Here is a 12101-nt window from a genome sequence, read left to right as displayed (position 1 = left end):
CAGTACACTCGAAAGTTACTTCCTGCTAATCATGAATAATAAAGACAAGACAAACTAACTTGATACTGGACTTGTCTTCTAATCTTGTCTTCGACACAGACTACAGTAGTAAAGAAAGAATATTTTGAATGATTTGGTTATATCTTAGTGAAGCTGGCAATGAAGTAATTTATAATTGACTATACTGTACTGTAGTGCAGACGTAGTCATTTCCCATGACGTATCTAGAAATGTCGCAAAAACGGCTATACAGTATCCTCAGTAGATTTGTCCTAATCATATCGTAGTAAAATCGATCAAGATTGTAAAACTTGGCAATTTTGCTTGGACAAGTACTTGTAGAATGCGCCGTTTTAGCCGCCTTTTTTCCACACTATCGTATGCTGGACTGATAGCTTTTTGTCCCAAAGCGTCCCAGCACATGACGACAGTGATAGAAAGATTCTCTATCTTCTCGTCTTTTGAGGTAACGGCAACCTATATGGTCTGGTCCATGGTCATAGACTAGCAGAAGAAAAGCTGAGTTTCCTTCTAATAGGCCATCGTCTGACCCAGCGTAATTCACAGACTGTCATAATGCCGATGTTAGGTACAATATAACGTAAAGTACAGAAAAGTTAAAAGAAAGGGAAACTATTGCACTACACGGCATATAGTCAAATTATTCAAGATGCACCTGATATGGAAGTTATATGGACATTGGACTGCGACTACTTTTCTCTCTTTAGTAGCCCCTGACCATAGAAGGAGCCAATAATTCGCAATTGATTGAGTAGTCCTCGGCAACTACTAATAGAGAGAGAATAGCACGCATTATGTGCTAATTTCTGCCATGCATACTACACTACTACAGTATCATTACAGAAGAAAATCCTATAATTAATTAATGAACAGAAAAAAAGAGAATACAGAAGTATACTGTGTGTTATTAAGGACGAAAGCAAAACATTGAAAATTAAATTTATTGACATAGTCTACTGTTAGTGCGATGTAAGACGAGGAAGGGATTCATATATGCCATGACAACCTAGCTGAGAATTTTCTGGCAGTGTAATGGTTCTTATAGAATACATTCACGTTCATTTGAACGTGCACGGGACTAGTGCAAAGTAAAAAAATGTAAGTAGGCCAAGCAGAACTAGCGTGGGTGCTACTGGTTAAGTACTAAAATACTAAAGTTGTTATTATAGCTGATACGGACTGGATAGGATAATAGGTGAGATTGCCATGAAGATGTTGTGAACATTATTGATTAATTTGGAGTAGGACCTGACCTCTAGTTTCAAATTAATGACATAAAGTGTAAATACATACAGTTATTTTAAGATAGGCTCTCTTTATTTCAAATAGCCAATTTGATTTGCTTAATCTATTCTTAGAAATGACCATAGTCTTAGCTATGAAGAGGTGACAAATCTGCAGTTTAAAATACCATTATCTGTATAAACCATATTCAAATACAACTTTAACATACATTTTATTTCATTTCAATGTAGGCTAAGCCTTAAATTCTTAACGGGTACAACTTAATTTGGTTCGTAGAATTATATTGGAGTATAAAAAGCAGTCTAGAGTAATAGATCATAAATAGGAAATTTAAAGCTAACATCTTCAAAAGTTTTCCTTCGATATCGTTTCTATCCATTCCTATTTCGTGTATTATCCTGTTGCGTAGTATGGCGACTGTATATAAGCCCGAGCAGAAAACATATCGCTCAGTTGACACTTCTCTAGTGTACGACAAGGTACTATACTTTCGTTGTACGAATAGAATTAAAAACTCATAAAACTAATCTTACAACAAGCCGCTTATTATACTTGTGAGAAAGTTGTTAGTCTTACTTACAGTATCTCTCTGTAGTTAGTTGGAGCGACTAAGTAGCTAGTAAGTTAGTTGATCACTCACATTAGAGGAGAGTAGGTAGTGGGATGTGAGCGACACAACCATTAGTAAAATAATAGATACCAGCGCTATATTTTTCGTGATAGTTCTTAAATAGGAAGTAAGATTACGCCAAGTAATAAAACTTACGTAGAACGAAGAATATGAATAAAAGCTTTTAGTATATGCTTGCACCCAAGTTGAACCAGAGCTTAAGCCAAAGTTTCTATATAAAGTATACGTTGATCCTCGTTCGCGCTCATAAAAAACTTTCAAGTAATCATAAGAATTTCCGATGGTGCTGTATAGCAAGGAAATCTGTGCAAATTTCATTCAAAAATATTGTGACAGATACAGCTAAATTAAGTGATCATTTTATGATTGAATAACAGCAAGATTTTAGCATCATATTATACTTGTTACTCTCATCATACATATAGAGTTCGATATGATTCTTGGCATATGAGAGGGCTAGTTAAAGTTGCTTTAACAGGGCTAGTACTACCCTGTGCTCGATATGCATACATATACAAATCCTAAGTCTATAAAATATGAAATCCAATAAAGTTTATTAATTATGGATGTTGCTCAATGTTGTAACAGGTAGCTACATGAAGTACCAGCATTGCTCATGCTAGTCTGATAGCTTACAATTTGAGTATGTAAAAGGCTTAAAGTGTTTGTTGTCTTGTGGATGCCCATTCCAAGTTGAACGTCCACTAGAACTCCAGCTGCACATGCCATATTGAAATGAGCAATAAGTAGGCCTGTTGTAAATAACTGAAACGTAAGAATCAGACTGTTATTAAATATCTAAAAGATACTGCTTCGATATGAAATAGCTTTTTTTTGCTCTTAAATTCTAAAGTGATTAAATCAATCTGTTATAATAAAACAATATCTGTGTAGCTATTGAACGACTTTGTTTAATAATCTCTTACTGTATTTCCTTTGCCTAGGAATACAAGAAACAGCGCTAACAGGGAATGAGGCACAATTAGAGTAAGATCTTGATATATTACAACTATCGATAATCGCTTCGTGTCCATAACAGCTGATGTCAAAAATAATTGCTTCCGGATTTGTAGGATACATATTCACTGTAACTATATATTAATTGTTGAAAATTAGAAACTAATTTAATACGGGCGCTATCAAGCATGAAAAACTTACGATTAGTAGTATAAGCAGTGATGCGTCCAATTTGACAACAAACCACATCTGCAGCATGGAGATTCCAATCGCTGGAACATATCTAACCATACCTACTTCCATACTTGACACGCACCAAACCGCTAGTATAGTTCTTCCCACTGATAAGGGGCAGCATATAAAAGCTTGCAGGATTTGGCGTATCTATTAATCGAACATTTTTATGATGCTTATTATTTATCGATAATTTCAGGTCTGTATGCTAATTTTTATCTATCAGAATACTGCTTCTATTATTTTTTTATCTAATTACAAAAATTATTTCTTAAATGGCTATAAATTGAAATTCCAGATCTCCTAACAAGGCGACACGGTTACAGGGTCAGGTGTACATTAAATAAATAAACACATGTAAATAAAGTTTGTGGTTATCTAGCGGTATTGCTACTTTATCATGGAGTATATGTGAACTCGATCTTTTATCAAGGTTTCAATTTATGTTGCTAGTCTGCCTTAGATTTTGCTACAATATATGAAAGATTTTAATAATAATTGAAAGTCAAAGATAATTCTTTCTTGACCTGTAAGACTAATTACGAGCTTAATTTAGAGTATTTTAGAATAATAATATAATTTTTTAGTTTAAATTATCATCTGCTTTGTGCAGCACATAAAAAGTAGTGTAATTCGATTTTGCTAGTCAAGTTGTTAAGAAATTCGAGAATATAAGCTGAAACAGGAAGCTTCCAATGTAAATAATTCCTTACAGTATTTTTTTACTTTGATAGGTTAAGACAGTTTAATCCGTTCCTTTAGTGCAGCCCTAAAATAGCTTAATAGATTGTAGGAAATTGCTAAGTGATATGCAAAAGTGTAAGACTATACTATATGTGCGAGATTGTCAATTAACTGAAATCTTAAGGCTGTGCTGAACTCGTATTTAAGTTAAATAGTTACAGCAGATATTGTAGCTTTTATTCGGAGTGTCTTATTAAAATAAAAATGAGTCATGGCACTCTGTATTACAGTTTGTCATCCAAATTAATTGAAGCAAGTTGAATGTAGTATACTATTTTTTAAATTCGTAATTTAAATGTTGGCTTTACTAGCTCAGAGTGATTAAATGTGATATAACGGCAATAATTTAGGTAGCACGAACTTTTTGAAGAGTAATGATAATTTACCACATGTATATCAAACCGTGTAGACTATACAGGACATTGGTTGGAGTTCCGACTAACCTTCCCGATCCTAATTCAAATACATTACTCATAACATTAAAGTTATTATAAATTATTATATTTTCATGGTTAAGAACGGAATGGGCTGACGTTGTACTAAGCTTTTATGGTAGACGCTAAGATTAAGTAGTTGCTGAGCAAAATCTCATTTCGCAAGAGCAGCTGAAAAATTCTTAGCAAATATTACATTGCTTGTCCATATTCAGTATTCTAGATGATATCGAAGTATTTAACAGAATAGAGCTAGTTATTATAATTAGCACTTATGTTTTCATAGCTGTAGGAAAATTAGGCTTTACTACGTATTGCAAGTATTTCTGCTCCTGTAACTTTTAGGGTACTCGTTGAAACTTCGTGAAGTTTGCATTGCGCGTATAAATGGGTGTAAAAGTGTAATGCTACAAAACGATTACATAGTAATAATATACGTGCAAGCATAGTTAACAATCAGATATTCTGTATACTAAATATTACATAATTTAGGTTGCGGTATCTCATGAAGCTACTAATCGTCTATCTTTGTATATTACTATGTTATAATTTAATAAGATATTTATCATATTTATGGCCTTAATGTTTCACAATGACATTGTCAAAATTTCCGTGAATGGGGTTTCAATTTAAGTATGTGATTATCTTTTCATGACATAAAGTAAGTGTATTAATATAAAATGGAAACGCTATTTTTTTGAAGATTTGTTAGAACTTAAGGTCTAAAAGTGCTCATTTAATTTAACAGAAGGCAACTATAAATAAAATTATAATAAATATGTAGTAATATTGCTACTCGTAGAAATGATTTTTTCATGGGATTTCGAAATTGATAATAATTATGATATCGTTTAAAAGACTCGAACAAGATAAATACTTTTATGCTAACGCTAAAGTTTATTATATCCTTTGTCTCATATAATTTACTGTTCAAATTTGTAGGGATGAAATAAAATACAAAGAATGAAATATTCGATGTTGCAAACCTGCAAATTGTAGTAGTAATATAGAACATATTCTATAATAGCAAAATTAATTTTAGTCGCTATATGCATCTGATTAATTTCATTTTTTTGACATTTATGTATTTAAATCACAAGAAGAAAGTATATTTTATGGGACTGTTAAGGTAAAATAAAAGCTGCTTCTGAAAATGCCATAATTATGTCTTATTGCCACAATCTCTTCGAGTTAAATTTTTTTTAATAGTTCTATGGCATCAGTACTGGTCTTTTTTCTACGATTTCCAAGGAACACCTTAAAAAAACAAGCAGATATTATTTGTAGTGCTGTAGTCATATTGAAAATTATGCTTCTCCGTAAAATACAAGACAAAAGAGATTTTGACTACTATATTGTTCTAGTATCGAGCTATCAATGGGTTCTGACATACGTAATATAATGTTTTAAATTTAAAAGTAGGATTAGTATACAGTATTCATATATCTGATGTTTACCTCACACTTCAATATTTACTACAACTTTAATGTTGTCGAGTAGTCGGAGTTAATTGTTGTTGAGTAATTGGCGGTACTTGTTGGGTAGCCAGGGTTACTTGTTGCTGGTTAGCCAGGTTTATTTGTGTCATAGGGGGATATACTTGCTGTTGTGGATTTATAACGACAGGTTGTGTTGCTGCAGGATTAGTGGTATAATAAATGGGCTGATCACCTGTAATGGCAATACTATATTTAATATTTCGCAATTCCTAACTAATTACAACATATTTCTACTGCAACTTTTAATACAGTCCATAAGGACGTCAATTATTGTTAGAAATACTGGACATACCTGCCCTTTGCGCCGTTACATTTGCGTAACTTGGAGGGTCTGATTAATAAGTTACGGTGTAAGGATTATGTTAATTTAGTTCGTAAATCAAAGGCTAGAATAAATAATTATTACAAAAGACTACCCGTGATATTGTTAAATTCATACGATAACGGGTCCAATAATGCCATAGTTTTAAAAATTTTCAGGTACTTTCAATTATTAGTGAAAAGCGGGAACCTTACCTGCAACCTTGTTAGCTGCTGCTTGAGAAATAAAATTTACGTTAGTCTGTGTATATTGTGGAAGCCCTCCTCTCTGGGGAACTGTAGACTGAATAACTTGTCTTCGATGAGATCTTTTATAGATATAGATAGTGAGTATAATAACGGCAGCGATGCCAACGAGGGAGCCAATGACGACTCCAGGAATATTAACGGAATAAAGATGAACTATGCACAAAATGATAATTACAGAATAGTTAATAGTATGTCAGTCTAAGTAGATTTATCATTTAATAGCCATGAGTTAATATATGTATCTCTATGATAGTACGATTGTAAGGCGAGTAATGCAAGGAGCTCACCATTAGTAACTTTGACGTTATGGACAATAATTGATCTGATTGAAATGGAAGCACTGTAGATATAGCTAGAACTGTAATCTGATCTGCAAGTAAGTTTGACCTTTAGAAAATAAGAAAAAGATAATGCATAATTTTAATAGCAGTAAGTAGTAACGCTGATGTTATGGTGTTATCTTATCGTAAATAGCGATACTTAGTACCATAGTTTTATTTAGATTACGAAATAGTTCAGACTGCTGACGTCCTTAGCAGTAATAAGTGATTATGAATAGTTAAGAATAGGTTGCATATTATGATTTAATGGTTCTATGAATGGATGTATTATAATCTATCTGTCTTATGGTTAGTCATCAGATACAATATTCCCATATTAACTACGCATTTAGATGTAAATTAATTACCTAATTTATAAGCGCTAATGATACTTATTATAACTTATATCTCTCGAAAGGTATAGAAGCCCTGCATCTATATGATGAAGTTAGTTCTTAAGTCTAGTGCCTAACGTAAAGTTCAACGCGTCCAAATTACTGAGAATCTACAGAATTATAGTCGAGTCTTTCTAAGTATTTCTAAGACAGATTTTAGCGCCCTGACTGTAGTTCTGGGAAAAATTTGTAGATTTACTTTTGTTATTATCCTGTCAAAGAGCTAACTTGTGACAGCTGATAAAGATGAAAAATAATTATTAATAATTAATTGAGATGCTGAGATATGTAGTAATATATGATAATACTTTAAATTTTGATCTTGTAGCATACTAGCGATAGTATCGAATTAATAGAGATATTTCCGCGAAAGCAGTATAAAAATAACATTAGTAATGACATAACTTGCTCTTGATATATAAATTAGATGATGAGCTCTTAGGTGTATGAATCCGTGAACAAAAATAAGCCTTCAATTAAGGATTTATGCGTATATCGAGGAATTCTTAGAATGATAAGATTAGGGTTTGATTCTGTAGCTGAAAAATCAATTTTCACCATCGGATATACGATAGCAATTCAATGGACTGTTGATTTAATATATGATATTTCTACTGGCTTAAAAGGACTTTGTTAGGATAGATTGTCCTATTTGATTGGGCTTTTAAGAAATTATAAGCTAAATCATTGGCGAGCGACTCAGATGCTATTGTATGAAGTAAAAAATTATTGCCTTCAGTACGGCACGACTTATAATATAACTATTTAACATTAGATACTAAAATTTGGTTAGGGAACTCCTTAGAAAGTGTCAAATGACGTTAAGTTAGCTCTGCTTTTAGATCTTCTTATATTTCTAAAGAAGATATTGTCTACGGATGTTAAGATATTCTTAAATAAGTACGGCACTGCATTGAGTGTAGTAAGTAGATCACTAAGTGAAATAGACGCTGCACTAACTATTATAATGTTCATTATGTAGCAAAGCTTACAATTTTAACTTATCTTTAATCGATTTTGCTATTTTGTGAAATGAGTAAAATTAGTGCTCGGTTTCATTAACGTAACAAATAATCAACCAGCTATGTAATTCATATGTAGGCCATAAGAATTATAGTACCTTATGTCAATGCGTTCAATTTGCACAAACGGTAGAAACGACAGTAAAGCTTTATAGCAAATTAAACATTATTGTTGACATGTACTTACAGTAAATACTCCATTGGGTCTGAAAGATGAAGATAGTCCACTACTCCAACCTGCAGTAGAAGAAGAAAACGATTTGGATTCTATCGTTGTATCGCTCCCGTAACTTGCTCTGTAGCTAATGAGAAGCTTATTCATTCTTGACCCATTTACATCATATACATAAGTGACCTAAAAACCATCAATATTTCACACTAAATCTTTGGACATTCGTCTTGTATTTTAGTTAATAAAATGAAATAAGTTCTTTAAAAAATTTTATCAAAACCTACGTATGATGATGAAGTACTGTGTCGTTCAAAAGGTGGACTAATTAGCTCAGCATTAACTTTGATTAAGCTGTTACGTGGTCTTATGGCGTAAATATAGTTTCTATCTAGAATAAGAATAAATATTTCATGATCTTAATGATTTGAATCTTCAGAAATTATATCGGATGGCCATTTGACTTAAATGTTATCTCTGGTTATACTGTGCTACTTGTTAATCCAATTTATTGTCATTAAATATCATACATACATGAGTACGATGGATTATAATGTCTACCATCACCGGGATGATGTATAAAACCAGGTGTAGCCTGATTTGACCACCCACAGAATCCTTTTTCAAAGGTACAGTAATCGGGACGATTTCTGCTATCTAAGAATGTGTTGGTTTAATAGAAGTATTATATAGTGCGGCTATATCAGTTTTTATGTTACGTTATTGATACAAATTAGATAATGGAAAATAATCCTAAAATGTTAATGAAATATCACGGAGCCTGCTTTTATTTTTTAGCTTACATACCGTAATCGGCAGCTGTTTGACCAGGATTACATGATACACCTCGAACATAAATTTCCCTACAGGTATATGAAGATCGGGATATCCTGCACTGGTCGACTACCGTTTCATAACCATTGCAGCTAAGATCGTGAATTAAAGTTGCTTGCGATCGAGGTGATCCAGGTCCGTCTATATAAGATGAGAGTGCAGATTAAATGTGTGCAAATCAATTAAGGCAATTCTAAACATTTCCTAGTTAGGCTTAAACATTACCAATCAAGATTACGATTTTTAATTTAATACTAAAATAGTTTGACTTACATGCTCCCGAGAAGGCGCCAATGTATCCTATTTGGCGGCAAATTACGTCTGCATTTTCTAAATACCAAAGACTTTCACATATAACGCCAGTTCTTCCCTTATATTGAACAGATACGTAGCCCGAAGTCGAATTCCATGTTTTATCGAGTGACAAAGCGTATTGACTATTAATGATGCTTCTTCTATTAACTACAATAGTAATTTGTATGTTTTTGTTAAAGTAGAATGAGTAAGATAACTTCTTATGCTAAAATTTTACATATTTACCACATTTATCTGTAATCAACATTGGATTACTCCCATTAAAATTAAAATGAAACAAAACTACAGTTCGGGTACTTCACTGGCGTAATAACAATCTTTAGAAGTGTATATCTTCTTATTTATTACCTGATCTTTCGTGACGATGAAGCTCCAAAGAGTTCGATCTTAGCTCATTAACATCTTTCAAGTCATGTCCGGCGAGATGTTCAGGGCAATTGCATTGGCCGATTAATTCTATATTTGTTAACACGATTAACTTGTGCAACCGTTGTAGATTTTCTTCTTCGCAAGAAATAGCTTTTTGAAAAACTCTATTAATATTATCCCCAAATTTTTTAACAAGGTTTATATAATGAATTTTACAAACCAAACAGTTCATCTAAATATATTATGTTACCTATATACAATCTAACAATCTTAGTCTTGGATATATTTGGGCTCTACTTTACCTAAAAAAACTATCAAACTGTCGAAATTACGAAAACTCTTTAGGCTAGCTCAAAAATTAATAATAAGTTTGTTTTGTAAAGTCACGATTTTTAATTATATTATTTAGAGTTCACTACTCAGGAAAGCTTCAGTTTGTCTAAGGTGAATCGTCGATAGTGATCAGCCTCTCACGCACAGAATACTGACTGATAAATCTTTATTTTATGCATCATATAGCAAAGCTGAACACAAACTATAGCAAAGCTACTGATTTGAGATGATGAAAAATTGAATTTTTAATACAACCAACTGAAATTATGATTAATGACTTATGCCAGATATTTTACTGTTGAAGCCTTTCAGAAGGAGGCGTTTTACACGCTAGGCGTTAAGAAGAAAACAGCTATATAGAATTTAAAGTAAATTCTCAAAACTTACATGCATCTAAAGAGTGAATTCATAACTTATAGATATTGATACAAGTTAAAATATAATCAACGTTAAATCTGTTTCAATAATATAATTAATATTAATTTACGTACATTCGTTTCACTCCTTCAGGTATCCGATGAATATCAGAGGGAAAGCCTTCACAACGAATTTCGGAATCTCGACATTGACAGTTTTCTAGACATGAGGAAGTAGATTCTTGAATTTCAATACTATCTTGGTTTGCATAAGTCGACGAACATAGAATTTCGACAAGAACTAGTGTGAAAATTCCTAATGTGCATATTTTACTTGTCATATTGATCAAGTTTAGCTAGGAAGAATTAAGAGAAAACTGAGTGGGTTTAGCTCGACGGACTAGAGAATAAAACTTAGCCGTGCCACGTTACAAAGAAATATACCGTCTAAAATAATTTTGTTTTCATATTGAAAGGCGTTTTCATAGTTACTGGTCCTATATTTGGATTTCTATCCAATTATTGTATTTAGACTTGAATAGCGGGCGTTCACAGTACTATGGAAACTATAACAATTTTTTTGTCATGATAATTAATTAAATAGAATTAAGGTACCGTAATAGATAGTCTCACTATAATTATTGATACCTATCATAAAGTAGGTGGTGTTGAAAAAAATTCCCATCAAGAGTGTTTGCTAGGTAGCTATTTACACAATTACTCGAAAATATTACAAAGCTATAAATTGTCCAACTTACTCCAATTAACTAATTTTACTAAGAGAAAATCTTTGAATAGAAACGATAGAAAGGGAGTTAATTATAGAAATTTAGTTAAATCTTATCAATATTTTGCCATTGTAGATCTAATTTCATCACCAATCTAGTAATGATAGTAAATTAGATGATGCAATTAAATATGAAGAAGCAGTCAAAAAATTAACGAATGGTTAGCTATTAGCTCATTGGATATTGGTATAAGCATCTAGGGCGTTATTTCTTTAACAGATCCTTTGGTAAGGCAGTATGTGTGTAATCATACTGATATAGTGCATTACATTTAGAATAGAATCATAGATGTATAAGTCAAGACAACTTAGTTTATGAAGGAATCTAAGCGATCGATTGCTAAACTAGTAAGCACTGTCTGGCAAGATAATTTAAAATAAGAGCTGTTCTTACTCGAGATTTCTATTTGGTTTCTTATCTGATGACATTTCGAACATTATATATCTTCTATATAGATGATAGTACTTTTTATCTCAAAATTTCTTCATGTAAAACGAATAGCTCTAAGGTAGTAATTTCTGCAGAGTACTGATTTTTAAAATAGTATTGGTTATATCGCTAAGGGTGGCCACTGGGCCTTTCAAGTTTGATTTCATGTAATATTCTGACGAAAATTGAATAAATATAGAATCTTAATAGAATTTTCTACACAGCCATTTTGATTATTATATTTTCTTATAACGGTTGCTATTGACAGAGCAAGCTTTGCTTGGATACTCAAGCAATCCTTAGACACATTATAATGATTGGTATAGAATTGACCACAGTACGAAGGAGATTGTACCGCACTGTAGATATCTTACAGTACCTGCTAATCTTAACTTGGTATATCCATCACCGTACATTAGTTATCATAATGTGCTTT

At 32.3% G+C, this 12101-nt stretch overlaps 1 protein-coding gene across 1 annotated transcript; it reads right to left on the bottom strand.

Annotated features, from left to right (window-relative positions):
• Positions 1-5749: 5749 nt before the first annotated feature.
• TRIADDRAFT_51907 (uncharacterized protein) lies at positions 5750-10789 on the bottom strand (the record flags this gene model as incomplete). The annotated part of the gene is made up of 11 exons (XM_002107882.1): positions 5750-5937; positions 6058-6096; positions 6282-6488; positions 6623-6722; positions 8260-8309; positions 8525-8632; positions 8776-8898; positions 9049-9216; positions 9349-9537; positions 9739-9923; positions 10584-10789. 11 exons carry the CDS (start codon positions 10787-10789, stop codon positions 5750-5752), a joined length of 1563 nt encoding a protein of 520 aa, XP_002107918.1.
• Between the last annotated feature and the right edge of the window lie 1312 nt (positions 10790-12101).

This window comes from Trichoplax adhaerens, genomic scaffold (assembly GCF_000150275.1).
Source record: "Trichoplax adhaerens TRIADscaffold_1 genomic scaffold, whole genome shotgun sequence".
NCBI classification, from domain to species: Eukaryota; Metazoa; Placozoa; class Uniplacotomia; order Trichoplacea; family Trichoplacidae; genus Trichoplax; species Trichoplax adhaerens.
This window is presented reverse-complemented; position numbering and strand designations above follow the sequence as displayed.